This window comes from Tupaia chinensis, unplaced genomic scaffold (assembly GCF_000334495.1).
Source record: "Tupaia chinensis unplaced genomic scaffold, TupChi_1.0 Scaffold000597_1, whole genome shotgun sequence".
Taxonomy (NCBI): domain Eukaryota; kingdom Metazoa; phylum Chordata; class Mammalia; order Scandentia; family Tupaiidae; genus Tupaia; species Tupaia belangeri.
The window spans coordinates 3634725-3652990 of NW_006160114.1; the positions used below are offsets into that span (position 1 = coordinate 3634725).

An 18266-nucleotide genomic window follows, 5' to 3' on the forward strand; every position below is an offset into this window, starting at 1 on the left:
CTGTATCACATTCTTCAATCCTAGAAGTTCCATCTGGTTCTTGTTTAAGGTATCCATTTCTTCTTTCAAGTCATTAAAGGACTTCCTCATCTCCTGGAGCTCCTTGTCTCTTTTCTCTTCCATCTCAGTTAGTTTGGTCACTACAAATATTCTGAATTCCTTATCAGACATATCCATGACATCCATTGTATTAACTGTGGGTGATGTAGGCTTGATGATTTCCCTTGAGTGAGAGGTCTTTTGTTGGTTGCTCATATTTCTTTAGTCTCTGCGAATCTTGCTCGCAATTACCATTAACTGTTGCCACTAGTCCTGGATGGACTAGTGTTTCTAAGGAGTGGTGAGCCTCCAACTGACCAAATAAGCAACACGTCAAGAGCAAAGAACCACAAAACAAAAAAAGGAAATCATGCGGCGCGCTTTGCACGCTGTGCACTATTCAGATCACCAAAATTCAGAGAGTCCAAAGGCTAGTGGGAAAGGGCCAGAGGTTGAGTGACAGGACCAGGTTGGTTGGGCCTGCAGCCTCAGTCCGCCTGGTGTCCGGAACTACTGGCCGGCTCAATCCAGTTTGCAGATAGGGTGGGGTGGGATTCACCTTAAAGTCCCAAACAACCAACCTGGAGTCCAAGGAGGAGGAACGGTGGGGATGCATGAAGGTTCAGAGGGGTCCGGCCTGCAGCCTCAGTCTGCCTCATCTCATAATTTATTGAGTAAATGAGTCAGATAGCTTTGTCTTCATAACCAAATCTATTAAATTATCTTTTATTAGCCCGATGTTCTAGGTATTCTATCCTTTTACAATAAAATGAATACCATTGCTTACATAAAGGGTTAATCATCATTTCATTGTGCTCTGTATCCATCTCTTTACCTTTCAGTGCTTTCTTCCTACAGGTATCCCCTTCTTTCTGCCATGCCATCAACTCCCCTCCACTTAAAGATTCCCGTTAACATGTCAGCAGGGTCAATGCCTCTCTTTCCCCAAAGTACCCTCCCTCCTATCACCATTTTCTCTTTCTAATAGCAAAGTTTGTGGAAAATAGAGGGGACTTCAAAAAGTTCATAGAAACATTGAATCAAAGGGTAGATTTTCAAAATATTTTGAAATCCATTCATAGTTTTTTATAACACACATTTTCCACAACTTTTTAAAGTCTTCTCACATCATTTCTACTCACTATTCTGACTTTAACTCTGGCTTTCATCCCCACCATTGAAACATCTCTTTTCCAGATCACCAGTCACTTTCATGTTGCCAGATCCAACATCATGCCTATCTTCATCTTTCTCAACCACAGGATATGATCAGTCACCCTCCCTCCTTAAAATATTGTCTATTTGCTTTCATGACACCACCTTTTTCTTTTTTTAATTTAATTTTGCCATAGGGTGTATATGTTCACTGGGTGGCGGGGGGAGAAGAAAGTGAGAAAGTACTCCCCATGGAGGATGGTTATATTGTAATGTCTTTGCCTTCATATCTCCTTCCTTTTGAGATTTGCACATATGTATATATATGCAGCATGTTTCTGAAGCTGAGATTTGCACATATGCAATGTGCATCTAGCATGTTTCTGAAGCTGCCAGGTACAGGACTTGAACAGTCAACCATGTGAGATCCAGGCGCCTTAAACACCACACCACGGGCTGCCCCACCACCACTTGCCCTCTTCATTTATTCTAACCTCTAAATTCCTGCCACTTAAAGTATGGTCTTGGGGATCAACAACATTGATAACACCTAGGAGCTTATTAGATTTACAGAGTCTCAAACTTCAGACCAACTGAATCAGAATCTTAATTTAATAAGCTTACCAGATAACTCCTATGACAAATTTGTGGAATCACTGTACTAAATGTAGGTATGCTCTAGGTCCCTGTACTATACTATCCTCCTAGTTGATCCCATCCATGCCCCTGGCTTCATTTAACGTTTATCTCCTAGTCTATCTGTAGCACTGGCTTCAAAATTCCAGATTCATATACCAAATAGCCTATGTGACATCTCCATTTAGTTGTCTCAGGTAATCAAACTTAATATGTTGAAAATAGAAGCCTCTGGGGCCAGCAGGTAATGTGGCAATTAAAGCACTGGACGCTCGCATGACCGACCACGGTTTGAATTCCAGACCTGGCAGCTTGCTTTCTCAATTTCTCTCTCTCTCTAGTGAGTACATGTGCCCTATAGAAAATTTTTAAAAGAATAAAATTAAATAATTATTTAAAAAAAGAAAATAGAAGCTTTCCCCTGCCTCACCAATAGCCCTATCAAAATAACAACAGCTAAATTGACACAGTCCTCAGAGGGGAACAAGCACTATTCTAAGTGCTTTACATGCATCAGTTTTTCTAGTTTTATTTTTTAGGATTTTGCCACACAGTGTGTGGGCTCACTGGAGAGGAGAGGGACAGATAGAGGGAAAGTGAGAAATCACCCCCCCCCCCAAGAGGGATGGACCACAATATCTCCTTCCTTTTGAGATTTGCACATATGTATATATATGCAGCATGTTTCTGAAGCTGAGATTTGCACATATGCAATGTGCATCTAGCATGTTTCTGAAGCTGCCAGGTACAGGACTTGAACAGTCAACCATGTGAGATCCAGGCGCCTTAAACACCACACCACGGGCTGCCCCACCACCACTTGCCCTCTTCATTTATTCTAACCTCTAAATTCCTGCCACTTAAAGTATGGTCTTGGGGATCAACAACATTGATAACACCTAGGAGCTTATTAGATTTACAGAGTCTCAAACTTCAGACCAACTGAATCAGAATCTTAATTTAATAAGCTTACCAGATAACTCCTATGACAAATTTGTGGAATCACTGTACTAAATGTAGGTATGCTCTAGGTCCCTGTACTATACTATCCTCCTAGTTGATCCCATCCATGCCCCTGGCTTCATTTAACGTTTATCTCCTAGTCTATCTGTAGCACTGGCTTCAAAATTCCAGATTCATATACCAAATAGCCTATGTGACATCTCCATTTAGTTGTCTCAGGTAATCAAACTTAATATGTTGAAAATAGAAGCCTCTGGGGCCAGCAGGTAATGTGGCAATTAAAGCACTGGACGCTCGCATGACCGACCACGGTTTGAATTCCAGACCTGGCAGCTTGCTTTCTCAATTTCTCTCTCTCTCTAGTGAGTACATGTGCCCTATAGAAAATTTTTAAAAGAATAAAATTAAATAATTATTTAAAAAAAGAAAATAGAAGCTTTCCCCTGCCTCACCAATAGCCCTATCAAAATAACAACAGCTAAATTGACACAGTCCTCAGAGGGGAACAAGCACTATTCTAAGTGCTTTACATGCATCAGTTTTTCTAGTTTTATTTTTTAGGATTTTGCCACACAGTGTGTGGGCTCACTGGAGAGGAGAGGGACAGATAGAGGGAAAGTGAGAAATCACCCCCCCCCCCAAGGAGAGATGGCACCACAATTCCTTCTCCTCTCAGGATTTTGGGCATGTACTTACACGTACCCAACATGACTTTCAAGTCACCAGATCCGGGACTCAAACAGCAGTTGGCCATGTGGGAATCCAGCCATCTTAACCGCCATGCCACCTGTGGGTCCCAACACACATCAGCTTCTTTAATCCTCTCACCATCTTCAAGAGAGGAACTGCTACCATCCCCATTTTACAGATGGGAAAACGGAGACAGAGTAACTTGCTCATAATCACACATCTCCTAAGTCCCACCCCCAGGATTTGAAGTTAGGTGACCTGGATCCAGAACATGCCTCCTCACTGGTTCATCTCTCAATTCCATCTGCCCCATATCTTGAAACACAAACCTGAATAATCATTTATTTGTCCCATCATCCACTGCTAGTCCTACACATTTCCAAGTGCTATCTTAAAACTATGGACTTCTTTTCAGGTGTAGGGCCCCACCTTTGTCCAAGCCATCACTTTTCCCTTTATTCATTAGCTTCCTAACAGGTTTTCCTCCTGCCTCTCTACCTTGTCTTCCCTCACAGTAGTAAGTGAGCTAAGTAAAAACTAAAGCCCTATAAAGCCCCTTCATGACCACAATCTTAAGTTACCTTTGTGATCTGAGCTCAGTTGCCAGGGCCTCCTATTTCTTGAATATGTCAACTATGTGTCCTATCCCTCAGTTTTTTCTCTTGTTGTTCCCTTGGACCAAAATTAATTTCTCCCGGGACCAGCAGTTAGTGTAATGGCTATGTCGCTGGACTCCCATGTAGTCAACTGTGGTTCGCATCCCGGACCCAGTGGCTTAAAACTCACGCCGGGTGCGTGTGTATGTGTGCCCAAGATCCCGAGAGGAGAATGGAGGAGAAGAGATTACGGCGTGGCCATCCTCCCAGGGGGTGATTTCTCGCTTTCTGTCTCTCTATCTCTGTCTGTCTGGCGAGTGCACGTGCCCTATGGCGAAACCTCTCAAAAAAAAATTAATTTCTCCCAGCTTCCTTATCCTACCTTCTCAGTTCTTATGTTGCCTCTTCCCAGTCATGCTATATAAAAGAATTTATCAACCATAACACCCTGTTTCCCTCATGGTACTTATGATCTAAACTTAAAAGTAAGAGTGCTATTTAAAAGTATCAAGCAAGCCCTAGTCTACATGGATTCAAACCTGGCTCTACTCTATGATCTCCCTGTGCCTCTATCTACTCATCTATGAAATGGAGCATAATAGTTACTACTTAAGATGGCTTCTGTGGTGACTGACAGTAATACCTGGCATACGATAAGTGCTGTATCAACATTTGTATAGTTAAATATACTTTAAGGCCAGGACTTTGCCCCTTGATCATTTTTATGTTCCTAGTGCTTAGAACACCCAGCTTATAAAAGTTTGTCAAATGAAAATTTCTTCTTTATTATTCCCTTCACATAAACAATAGTATCTACCATTTCCTAGTGCTACATTGACATTTTCACTCTAGGATCAATTAATGTGCTTTCACGATTAAGTTCACATGCATTTATTTTATTCTATTGTATGACTGTTATACAAAAAGTACAAAACTTTGTATAACCTACAAAATGTACAAAAGCCTAGTCCATTTTCCAATGCCAAACCAGAGCCAAGTTGCAAAAAAGGAAGACAGCACAGTGAGTTACAAGAAGAGCTCAGGTGTCCTATACAAGCCACGATGCCTGTCACACAATGTATTTAAAGCTGTAAATATTGCCACAGGAGAACCGCTTGTCTTTGCAACGTCCACATAGCTCCTGTCGATGAGGCCGCCTTAGATCAATGTGTCTTTTCTTTTGAGGACAGGAACAACGAGACTTTGAACAGGTCTTTAGAAAACAAAGAACAGTTGGGACAGTAAATTATTAAATTAGTGTCTCAAGTTTAATCCATATGTTAATATTTCTCCTCAACTATACCTATGGCTGATATATTTATTCTCCTTCAAGTCCTACCTATGAGAAGCTCTTGACCAAGTTGTATAAAATCACCTGTATACAATAAATATCATACATTTTTCCAAGATGAAAGATGAGAGACGCTCAAGAAAATATTGCTGAACCAACCAATATGACATAAAGAGAAAAGTTTCAAAAGTTAGAGTTTTGTAGAATATCTTCACTATAGATCTTATACCTGTCCCTGGGTGGGAGTGAGAGGTAGTGGGTGAGAATAAAGTGATTTGATGATATAAATGGGAGCAGCGTTTCTCAACCAGAGTGATTTTTACCTCTACACATTTGTCCATGTCTCAATATATTTTTGGGTTGTTAAAACTAGGAGAGGGGAATATTCTAGAGGAACATAAGTTTCTTTTCTTTCTAAACATTCAATCTGCCCATCATGTCTTCTGATAAATAAAGCATCACAGCCTATAGAGACTGGTATGCTTTCCTGGTCCATTCCCCCCAACTCTGCCAATCTTTGCTCACTACTCTATTTTCCACATGTGTTCCACAGTCACATAGCATAAGTCAAGACTCACCTTTATATTTTGTAAAAATAAGCATTTTCATGTTCTTTTTAAAAAGAGTTAGTTATTTAGCTTTATCATTACTATTATTTTTAATTTGCTACAGGGCTGAGAGAGATAGAGAAACAAGCCACCAGGTTTGGGACTTGAACCACGGTCAGTCACGTAGGAGTCCAGCACCTTAACCACCATGTCACCTGCTGGCCTCACATTTTTCATTTTCTAAGTACTATACTCATATCCTCTACTCTCCCAATGAGAAGTATGCCTCCTTACAAGAAAATTCCAACAGCCGATACTCACATGGTGTTTACTTTAAGCCTAGCACTGTTCTAAGCACTTTACTGAGATTAATTCATTTCATTCTCATAATATCTTTTTGTTTTTTTTCACAGTCTTATCACACTGCAATCCTTCTGCCATAACCTCTCAACTGGGGCTACACATACGCACCACCACACCTAACTTTTTTTCTTTCTTTCTCTTTTTTTTAGGTTTTTGCTATAGGGCACATGCACTCACCAGAGAGAGACAGAGAGAGGGAAAGTGATTAATCACTCCCTAGGTTGGATGGCCATGCTGCAATCACTTCACCTGTATTCTCCTCTCAGGATTTTGGGCAAGTACGCACACATATCTGGCATGACTTTCAAGTCACCAGGTCTAGGACTCAAATTGGGGAGTCCAACATCTTAACAACCATGCCACCTGCTGGCCCCACATCCAGCTCTTTTTTCTATAGAGTCTTATTATGTTGTGCAGGCCAGCCTCAAGCTAAAGATCCTACAGCCTCAGCCTCCCCGAGTCTCTGGAAGTACATGTACATGTCACTGTGCCTGGCCTTTAGGTTGGATCTGGAATTGATCTCTAACCTCCTGTGTGGTCCCACCTGCAGAGCACAGCATCTTAGTAGTGTGAGCCATTCCAGCTGGGTCTCCTATACTACCCTTACATGGAAGAAGACTCAATATAAAAAGGATTTAGTCTAAAAGCAGATTTATCATTCTGGCAATGGTGGGTTAGGTAATTCTGACCAAGTCTCCTGGACAACTAGAAACACTGACATAAAATTAAATAAGTAACTGTTTGAAAGCCCTGGAAAATTATCAAAGCATTAGAGAAGAAAATCTAGGAAAAGATGGGAGTCTGACATTTGGGACTGTTTTCTCTTCCTGTGGTTTTCTATATATGTTATCTAGCATTCAATCCAAAGTAAACAATATGTGAGGAAACAGAGTAACATACTTGAAAACAAAGAGGATAGGAACAGACCGACAGTTAATGGAATTATCAGACAGATTTTAAAATAACTATGTTTAATAAGTTTAAGGAAATAAGACAGATATTTCTAGCAGAGAACTGGAATTGATAAAAGAAAGAAATGGAAGGAAGAAACAGATGGCAGGAAGGATGTTTTAGAACAGAAAAATATGATAATTAAATCTATAACTCAGTGTAGCAGATTGGAAAGATCTGAGATGAGAAACAGAAATAGATAATAGGGGCTGGCCAGTGACATGTGGTTAAAACTGCTGGATTCCACGTGGCCAAGAGCATGATTCGCATCCCAAACCGGCATTTGGAAAACATGCTGGGTGTGTGGATGTAAATGCCTAAGATCCCTAGAAGAGAATGGAAGAGAATGTCTACAGCCCATGTGGCCATCCCCCTCAGGGATGGTTTCACTTTCGTTTTCTCACTTTCTCTTTCTCTCTCCAGTGAACACATGTGGTCTATAGCAAATTAAAAAAAAAAAAAAGCATGATGCTTTTTTAGATAATATCTAGCCTGAAGCAAGAAGAGACAAAAGTATGAAAAACGTTGAAGATATTTTGTAGTTTTATCAATAGTACTAGGGAGAAATGCTCACCTATTGAAACATCCATTTTGTAAGACAAATAATAATGTGGTTGAATGTATGGAAGAAAATGAAATGAAAAAAATTTTTAAATAATAAAATAAGTAACCAAAAAAAAAAAAAAGAAAAAAATAGCATAAGAGGCAAAAAGTAATAGGAAGGGCCTAATATGAGTAACTAGAAGAGAAAGAGAGAGTGAAGTAACATTTGAAAAGATAATGACTGATTCCAAAAGTGATGAAAATCTTCAGTCTACAGATTTTAGAAACCCTATGAAACCCTAGCACAGTAAATACAAAGAAACTACAACTAAGCACCTCACTGTAAAAATACTGAAAATAAAGCAGAGAAAGATCTTAAAAGTGAGCAGATTTTGTTCCTCAAAGATCTACAATTAGAACTACCATTTGATCCAGCAATACTACTTCTGGGTATCTGCCCAAAGGACAGGATAATGCTCAGTTAGAAAAGCCCTCGCACATCAATGTTTATTGCAGTATTATTCATGATTGCTAAGACATGGAACCAACCCAAATGTCCACAAACAGATGAATGAATTGAAAAAGTGTGGCACATATACTCTATGGAATACTGCTCAGCCATAAAAAGCAACAAGACCCTGGCATTTGATAGAAAGTGGAGGATCTATTACTGAGTGAAGCAAATAAGGATATTAAAGAAAGATATTGTATGTATCCACTTAATATATTCTGACTATCCACACTTTATGGTAGAGATCGAAGTATTGGAGGGCATTGAAGCAGTGAAAATAGTTAGGGATGCTGAAGACAGTGTGGAACAGGGGAGGGGGAAAAGGGAAGCATATAGAGAAGGATAGCAAGAGAAAGAATAGAGGGGCATGACATTAGTGGGACACAGAAATGGTTTATTTTATTACCATGATAATATGCATAGTATTCTCAACTGGACTGGTCTGAGAAGTATTTCATGTTGGGTAAATTCTTTTTACAAACAAAATGATATATAGAGATTGAATGCTTTTAAAAATGAGAATAAAAATACTAATCTGGAAAAATAATGATGAAAAGCTATTTGATGATGATGATGATGTGGATAGTAATGTCTTTGTCTTGACTGATATGCATGGTATTCCTTCTGGAAAAAGAAATGTAATATACTGTAAAGATACATGTGATTCAATGTAATATAAATAAGATTATGATAATAATAAATAAGTACTTTTTTTAAAAGTAAGCAGATTTAAGAAAGAAAGATTACTTCAAAGTAGCTACAAAAAAACTAAAAAACAACTTTTCATGAACAATGAGAGCAAGATCCTTAAAAAAAAAAAAAAAAAAAAGAACCATGGCCAAATCAACGTATCTGCAGCCAGCAAAAATATTTCTTAAGAAAGATATCCAAACAAAACAAAATTTGTCACCTTCAGATCTGTACTATAGAAACAAAAATTTGGCTCTTAAATTTCATGAGTAAGAATGATAGTGATACAGAGAAACAAGCATCCACAAGGGGGTATTCACTCACAGTTTCAGTCAGCCCAAACAATAGGTACACACACACTCAGCATATTGGGTGAAGTCTTCAGATACAACCTTGGAACCTTCTCATGTGGTCAGCCTTACAGAGTGTTGTGTTACCACTGTGCCACCATCGCATTCCCCAGAAAATATCAAAGTCTATTCTTCAAAAGGAAATGATCCCAGATACAAAAAAGACCTATGAATAACAGCAAGTATAAATATGTAAGTAAAGCAAAATGAATACCATCTAAAATATTATTTTATGAAGTTTAAAATATGGGTAAGATTAAAAAATACAACAGCAGCAACATATAAATTAGGATAAAGTGATATGGAATCAGTGTTTTAAAGTCATTGCATTGTCAGGGAAAAGTAATATAAACTATTTACATTTTGGTAAGTCAAGGACTCGTGTTACAATGTCTATAGTACTGGGACGTTAGCGTAATGGCTCTGTCGCTGAACTCCCACGTAGTCGACTGTGGTTGGAGTCCTGGACCTGGCAGCTTAAACTCACGCCGGGTGTGTGTGTGTGCATGCCCAAGATCCTGAGAGGAGAATGGAGGAGAAGGGATTGCGGCATGGCCATCCCCCCTGGGGGGTGATTTCTCGCTTTCTGTATGTCTGTCTTTGGATTTCTGGCGAGCGCATGTGCCCTATAGCAAAAACAAAAACTCTCCAAAAAAAAAAAATTGTCTATAGTACTGCCAGGAAAACATTGAAGAAAAAATAATTAACAAGATAATAGAAGACAAAATTGACAATAAACAATAGAATCAATTCTAGTAAACACAAGAAAAAAAGGAAAAAAGAGTGCAGAAAAATAGTAAGGGACCAACCTGGTGGCAGTTAGTAACAAATTGAACTATAGTGCTGGAAGCCTTATGGCCAAGGAGGGTTGGGCTCTCCAGATTGACGTGAAAACATACCAAGTATGTATGTGGACATCCAAGATCCCGACAGGAAGGTTATAGGAGTTAGAGTGTAGCGTGATGAGACCCCGTCAATGGTGCCTGGCTGCCTTTTTTCCTCCGTCTCTCTTTCTCTCTCTCTCTTGCACATGTATGCACTCTCTATTGTGAATAAAACTATTTAGAAAGGGGCCAGTAAGTGGCATGGCGGTTAAGACACTGGACCTCACATGACCAACTGTGGTTCAAGTCTCAGACCTGGTGGCTTTTTTTCTCACTTTCTCGCTCTCTCTCTCTAGTCAGGTTTTTAAAATAAATAAATAAATAAAATTAAGTACATACTTATCTTTAAATGTTTATAAAAGTAGTAAGAAAACGTACTTCAACCCAATTTAATATATAAGCAAACTAAGTACCAATATCACACTAGAAAAATCTCGAGATAAATGATATTCTAAAAACTAGTTTATAGGGACCAGCAGTTAGCGTAATGTCGCTGGACTCCCATGTAGTCAACCACAGTTCACGTCCCAGACCCGGTGGCTTAAACTCATGCTGGGCGCCTGTGAGTGCATGCCCAAGATCCCAAGAGGAGAACGGAGGAAAAGGGATTGCGGCGTGGCCATCCCCCCTGGGGGGTGATTTCTCGCTTTCTGTCTCTCTGTCTCTCTGGCAAGCACACACGCCCTATAGCAAAAACCTCTCCAAAAAAAAAAAAAAACTAGTTTATAGGGACCAGCAGGTGGCATGGTGGTATGGTGGTTAAGGGCACTGGACTCCCACACGGCTGATCACAGTTTGAGTCACAGTCCTCATGGCTTGCTTCCTCTCTCTCTCACTCTGTCCCTTTCTGGTTCCTCTCTCTCTCACTCTGTCCCTTTCTGGTCGAAATAAATAAATAAATAATAAATAAAGTTAAATAATTTTTTAAAACTAGTTTATGAATTATTTACTTCTACCAAGTTTACAAAAAAGAAGAAATATCAAAAAAGTGAAGGATTTAGGTCTTTAAAGAACCTATTTTGAAAATCAATTGTATCACACTTTTCTAAAAAGCTTAAAGACAGCTTCCTTTCCAGCTGTTTTAGAATTCTGGTTTTTTAAATAATTATCTTATTTAACTTTATTTACTTATTTAATTTGACCAGAAAGGGACAGAGCCAGAGAGCGAGAGCGAGAGAGAGAGAGAGAGAGAAAGTGAGAAAGCAAGCTGCCAGCTCTGGGACTTGAACCACAGTTGACCATGTGGGAGTCCAGCACCCTTTACCACCACACTACCTGCTAGTCCTAAATTCTGTTTCTCTTAAACTCAAGAATACTTCAAAGAAATCTAGATCTGGGCCAACCAGCTAGATCCCACAAGGCTGACCATGCAGTTCGAATCTTGGGCATGGCAGCTTGAAAAATGAACAGGGAGCATGTGCATGTGCAAAATTCCAAGGAGAAACTGGAAAAGAAGAAACTGCAGCATGGCCATCCCCCTTGGGGGGTGATTTCTCATTTTCCCCTCACTCTCTGTCAGTCTGTCTGTCTCTCTGACGTGCATATGCACCCTATAGCAAAAACCAAAAAGAAAAAATAAAGCTAAAGTCTTATCTAATTATGTGACTTTCTTTATGTTGAAGACACCATGGAATCCAATCACAGCTCTAACCCTTAGTATCAGTCTTACCTTGGGCAAGTTATTTTATCTTATCAAACACAGCATTCTGATCTATAAAATGGGAATAACACCTATCACAAAGGTTAAATTACAATAGATAATGCACATAAAAAACTTAGCTCAGGGACCAGCAGATGGCATAATAGCTACATCGCTGGACTCCCACATAATTGACTGTGGTTCGAATCCCAGACCTGGTGGCTTAAACTCACACCGGGCTTGTGTGCCTGCATGCCCAAAATTATAAGAGAATGAAGGAGAAGGGATTGTGGCATGGCCATACCCCCCAGGGGTGAGGGTGATTTCTGGCTTCTTCTCTATCTCTCTCTGTCTTTCTGGTGAGTGCATGCACCCTACAGCAAAAACTTCTCCAAAAAAAAAAACTAAATTAAAAAATAAAAAATCTTAGCTCAAAGGTTAGCACATAGTAAAAGCTTAGTAACAGTCACCTATTAAATCACTACATTCTAACAATAAACAGGCATTTCTGAAAAACACACACACAAACCATATGCAAATGTACCACATAAAGCAATTTATATGTTTACTTTTAAATTTCATACATATAGAAAACCTAGCATTCCTATGCCAAATACTATCAATTCATACCTTTGCAACAGAGGCATTATGTTTTAAGACCAGAAAGGTTATAGACATAATAAACATGTTCTATATACTCACCTGACATCGGATTGCTTCTACTCGGTAAGGGTTAAAACTCTTCTGGCATTTGCAACACAGTTGTTTGAAATAAACCTGAAGAGAAGTTCACCATTTTTACACAAGCTTTAACAACAACAAAGTGTGTATGTGCACATGTGTGTACCTCCATTCCCAAGACTTCAGTTCTTAATTTAAGTAATCCATTTCTTTACTTGAACTTCACTTTTACCCAGCCTCTACTCTTGAGGTTTTCAGCTCTACCTAGGACCATCAGTCAGTTGTCTTACACCTTCAATCTAATTTTTCTTTCCTATAAAATTAAAATAATTCTCCTTACTTTTTCTACTGTTCTGACAACTACCCAGTAATGCACATAAAGTATCACAGCATGTACTCAATGGAAGTAGCTGTTAAAATTTTATCCATTGTGCAGACCAAACCCTTGACCTTCTCCTTTTGTCTTGCTCTGCTGGTTCTTACATATTTAATTTTTCAGTATTTCTCACTTGAACTTTAAGTTATTTGTGGTTATCCATTAAAAACACAGGCTTTGTAGGTGATAAATTTTTCCTATGCATATTTTCTTCCTACCTTACTTGAAAGTCTCCTATTTATCCTTTAAAACCCTGCTTGTTTGTCATGATGCTGTAACTCACGCAGGGTTAATCGCCCCAGCCCCGAATCATTTTTGTACTGTTCCCATGTCATGAGTGCCACTGCATGTTGACTATCACTGAATTGTATTTTATCTGTATTACTCCTAACAGAATAAATTTCTCAAGGGCAAATTTTGTGTCCTTTTTTTTTTTTTTTGGTATCCTAGTACCTTAAAATGTTAGAACTATCTTTTTTTTTTTTTTGGAAAGAGAAGGGAAGTAATTTTTTTTGAAGAGGTTTATGCTACAGGGCACGTGTGCTCACCAGAAAGACAGAGAGAAAGAGACAGAAAGCGGGAAATCACCTCCCGGGGGGATGGTCACACCGCAATCCCTTCTCCTCCATTCTCCTCTCGGGATCTTGGGCACACAGCACATGCACCTGGCATGAGTTTAAGCCACTGGGTCCAGGACTCGAACCGTGGTCGACTATATGGGAGTTTAGTGACGTAGCCGTTACGCGAACTGCTGGTCCCGAGAAGGGAAGTAATTTTAACTAAAGTTAAAAATATATTCTCCTATGTCGTCTAGCAAATGGCTAGTCTGAAAAGTCAAGTTTCATTCAGGTTATAGTATGCCTCTGCCCACTTTCTTCACAATTTTTTTTTAGCTAGAAAGGCAGTAGTTAACATGCCACACAGGGGACACCAACTTAAATATTTTGAGAAGTCAGTAAAATAGTCCCTACGTAGACTGTTGCAAAACAGAGCATAGAGGCCAAGCAAAAAGAAACCAAAGCTGCTCAGCTGCAGCCTACTGTTCTCATTTCAAAATAAAAATTCATAATGACCACAGCCTATGATGTGCAGACTTGCAGACCAAATTTCTGGTATCCAGAGATGCAGACTTTAATATGAAGTCTTCTCCAATCATAATGTGTTGACAATTCAAGGGAGAGAAAAACCAACCAACCAACCAACCAAAAACAAAACAAAACACACACACACACACACACACACACACACACACACACACACCCCTTAGGTTTAGCCTAAGCTAACCTTTTTCCTCTTACTGCCCCATCTGGTGGACAAACAGTGAATATTTCCCATCACTATGGCCCAAACCTGTTTTAATTATACCATCTAAAACATGGTTACAGAAAGTCCCAATGTAGATAAGAAAAAAAGTTCATCTAAATAAACTGACAAAAGCAAATATAATGCCCAGTTACAGTTCAGGAACTCAGTTCAAACTTTCAGTGAGCACGCATCGCATTGAGAATGCCAAGTTATCTAAGACAAGATTGTGAGGGTCATATTCCATCAAGAGACAAATTCCTCCTCCACTTGACATCTCTACCCACCAATTCATTCTCCACTCACTTTTACTTACCTTATTAGTTCCAGAAATGCACCACACGTAAGCACTCTCCCATCTGGTTTTACAATCTTTACAATGAAAATAGCCATATTTCGGTTCCAAAAACTGAAAATAAGGGGGAAAAGTCTTTTACTCTCTAGGGGAAAAAAGCCAGATCCTTCTTTTATGGCTTTGTAAAAGAAAAAGCAACCACTTCTTTAATCATGCTTTATCTATTTTCAATGCTACTATACTAATTTGTAATAGTTTCTCATCTTCCTTGAGGATCATTCTGGGATTCTTCCTGCTGCTCTTCCATACTTTTCCAACCCATTTTCCAAAATGCCACTAGCACGATCTCCCAAAACAAAAAATCTGGTTTCTTATTTCACAAACTCAAAGCCCTTCATTGTTTCCTCATTCCCGGTAGCAATACTTGCCAGTGTTTTCACAGGCTTGGTTAGGACTGGCACCTTATTTTATCAAAAACTTATGAATCATATAGGTCCTATAAAATGCATGTCTGCAGAAGTATCCTTCACCAAATAAAGAGAGGAAGTAAGGGAAAATTTTGCTAGCATTTCCCAAAAAAATGGAAAAGAAAAGAGAGGGAATGGGACTGGAAAAGGACTAAGAAGGAAGAGAAAGTCCACCTGGAAGCTGGGTTTGCTGAGTGGATCGGTGGCAGAGTCTCCATGTACTTGCTTGCTCTTCTTATCTGGAGGGTATGTCTTGTCCTTTTCCCCAAATACATTCGGTTGACCTAGTTCCTTCTGCCCGTCATCTTCTGACCTTGGTGTTGATGGCTGCTGTTGGCCAGCCTCGGCAGGGCCTGAAATTGCCTTACTATCTTCATCTTCTCCTTCCTTCCGCAACTGAATCAAGTTCCTGCGTCCTATCACTGATGAATAGCCTCTCCAGGCCAGCGCAGGCTCCCTGGGTCCCCTATGGTCCCAGGGGGAGTGGCTGCGCAAGGTGCGAGGCCCCAGTGAGCACTGTACGGACTTGTCCACCCGTGGGCTCACCTGCACGCCCACCTCCTTTGTGTTGGCCTTGCACAGGCGCAGGCTCAGGCTGGGGTTCATCTGGGCAAGAATGGCCTTAAGCTGTGCCCTCTTGTAAGGGTCCATGCAGTAGTCAGAGGCATTCGTGGGCACCAGCAGCCCTGGCCTGGCCAGGAAAGTGGGGGGACCCATGTTTTGTCTCCAGTCAGGGTGTTTGTGTCCTGAAAATCCAAGCTGTCCCAAAGGCAGTGTGTTCCCATAGTTCTGGTACAAGCCACAGGGAACTCGGACAAAGCGCTCCATCTGCTCAGGAGGTGCTCAAGAGCAGCCTAATCCCAGGGTCCTTGTTTTGGCTTCCACATTCATCTGCCCCTTCTTTCTTCTAATTGAGTTAGTATGGGTTCACTCCCAGCTTCTCCATTTATTTCAGATTCTAAAGGGAGCTGCCACCTATTACCCTAATTGAAGGAGGAAGACTCTACAGAGGTCTAATTGCCACCTGATTCCTAATTGCTTTTCCCTACCTCTTCAATTCACTGTTCCTGTATTTTTTTTTTCAAAGCTGTTTTTCATTTCTTAATTATTCATGAACGTTTTAATTAGCAATTCATGCACATACTCCTCTGGTGACTATCACTTGTACACTGTCAGTGGGAGTGTAAATTGGTACAGCCCTAAACAGTGTGGAGGCTTCTCAAAAAATGAGAAATAGAACTACCATACAATCCAGAAAATCCATTGCTGGGTATACACACAAAGGAAATGAAATCAATATCTTGAAGAAATATCTGCACACCCGTGTTCACTGCAGCATTATTTCTAATAGCCAAGCTATGAAACAACCTAAGTGTCCATCATTGGATGAATGGATAAAGAAATCGCAAAACACACACACACACACATAAACGGATATTATTCAGCCTTCTAAAAAGGAGATCCTACCAGTTCCAGTGACATAGATGAAGGGACACTAAACTAAATTAACCAGACAATTAAAAATACTGCACAATCTTACATGTAGAATCTTAAAAATTAAACACATACAATCAGGGAATAGAATGGTCATTACCAGGGATAGGAAGGTGGGGGAAATGAGATATTTGGTCAAAGATATAAAGATGCCATTATGTAGGATGAATAAAACTAGATTTCTAGTGCACAGTATGATGACTACAGTTAATAATACTGTATTTTATATTGAACATTTGCCCAGAGAGGGGGCCAGAAGGTGGTGTGGTGATTGAGGCACTGGACACTCCCACATGGCCAACCACAATTCCAGTCCTGGACCTAGTGCCTAGCTTTCTCTCTTTATCTGGTTTAATTAAAATAAATAAATGAATAAATTAAAAATGGAATAAATAATTCTTTAAAAATTTGCCAAGAGAGTAGAGTTTAGGTGTTCTCATCACACATTTACAAAAGGTAAGGAGACAGACATGTTAATTATGTAACTGCAGTAATCATTCGCTACATATATACATGTCAAACATCACATATGCATTACATGTGAAAAAAATCTGTAACAAATTAAAAAGAGCACCCATTCTCTGGCAAAAATTTTTAAATAAAGCATATAGTAAATTGAATAAAAGTAATTTATCAGAGAGCTGCACTAGAATAGGATAAGGAAGAAAGTATATTATGGCAGAACTAATGAGTGTGTAGACCCTGATCTCAAGAGAGCAAGGGTCATAAAAATATGGGCGGGTCTATATAATGAAGGAAAATATATTTCAGAGAATTGTGGTGACATGCCAACCATTCTCATTAGTTCACTCCTAGTGAGACACTTCTCTCCCCACCACCAATAACAAAAAAAGGGGTGACAAAAGCAAACTGTTTTGATTTAGAGGATAAGTGCCGATTTAATCACAGAGTAATTAAGTATATGAAGTCAAATAAACTTGAATTCAAACCAGGGCCTTGTTACCACACAAGCTACTTAACTACTTGATCATTTCATCATCTGACAGTACTAGCCAATTCATTGATTTATTGTAAGATTAAATGATGTGTTGTTATAAAGGACAAAATGGAATGCTTTACTCATAAAATGTTGGAGACCAGCAGGTGGCTTAATGGTTTTGTCACTGGACACCCATACAGTTGACACCCAGGGTTCTAGTCCCAGAGTTGGAGGCTTAAAACTCACACCGGGCATGTTTGTGCATGCCCAAAATCCTGAGTGGAGAATGAAGGAGAAGAGATTGCCATGTGGCCATCCCCTCTGGGAACTGGGCATGATTTCTCACTTTCAGTCTCTCTGTCTCTCCAGCAAGCACACAAACCCTTTAGTCAAAAAGTCTCTCTTAAAAACAAAATTCAGTATTTGGTAGCTTTGTAAGGTAAGGATCTATGGTTCCTTTGCTAATTAAATATAGAAGTTGAGAAGCTTTAGTAGCTATGTACATTACTAAGTTCTTTTGTTACAGTCAAGGATTATAGGTTCTCAACTAAAATGATACCTAAGGAACAAAGTGAAGCTCACCCTTTCCCTAATCCAAGGTCGCTTCTGCTATTTACTGCTCAGGCACCTTCTAGAAGTAGCAAGGCCCCAGGAGTAGCTTTCACTTTTGAATCCACTTAAAGGCTTTCTGGGTTATATAACAAACCCCAATTAAACTTTGTGCTTGCATCGTCACAGAACTTTTGGTCCAACAAATCTGTAGGAAGAAATACTTGGAAGATGTGAAGACTTCAGGAAATAGAATGCTATTATACAGATTTTAAAAAATTACAATACCTCTAATGTGCATTTATTTTTTAAT

General features: G+C 39.5%; 1 protein-coding gene across 1 annotated transcript; it reads right to left on the reverse strand.

The window, feature by feature from the left end:
• Positions 1-5130: 5130 nt before the first annotated feature.
• On the reverse strand, positions 5131-15869 carry ZAR1L (zygote arrest 1 like). The gene is made up of 4 exons (XM_006158437.2): positions 15145-15869; positions 14525-14617; positions 12552-12626; positions 5131-5292 (listed from the first exon to the last, which is right to left on the reverse strand). Exons 1-4 carry the CDS (start codon positions 15796-15798, stop codon positions 5149-5151), a joined length of 966 nt encoding a protein of 321 aa, XP_006158499.1. The 5' UTR covers positions 15799-15869; the 3' UTR covers positions 5131-5148.
• Positions 15870-18266: the final 2397 nt, after the last annotated feature.

Excerpts from the sequence above, each read along its gene's own strand:
- ZAR1L (XM_006158437.2), bottom strand. The coding sequence starts at position 15,798 with ATGGAGCGCTTTGTCCGAGTTCCCTGTGGCTTGTACCAGAACTATGGG. Across the intron at positions 14,618-15,144 it reads TCAGCAAACCCAGCTTCCAG|TTTTTGGAACCGAAATATGG; the intron begins GTGGACTTTCTC and ends CCTTATTTTCAG. Across the intron at positions 5,293-12,551 it reads TAGAAGCAATCCGATGTCAG|ACCTGTTCAAAGTCTCGTTG; the intron begins GTGAGTATATAG and ends TGTTTTCTAAAG.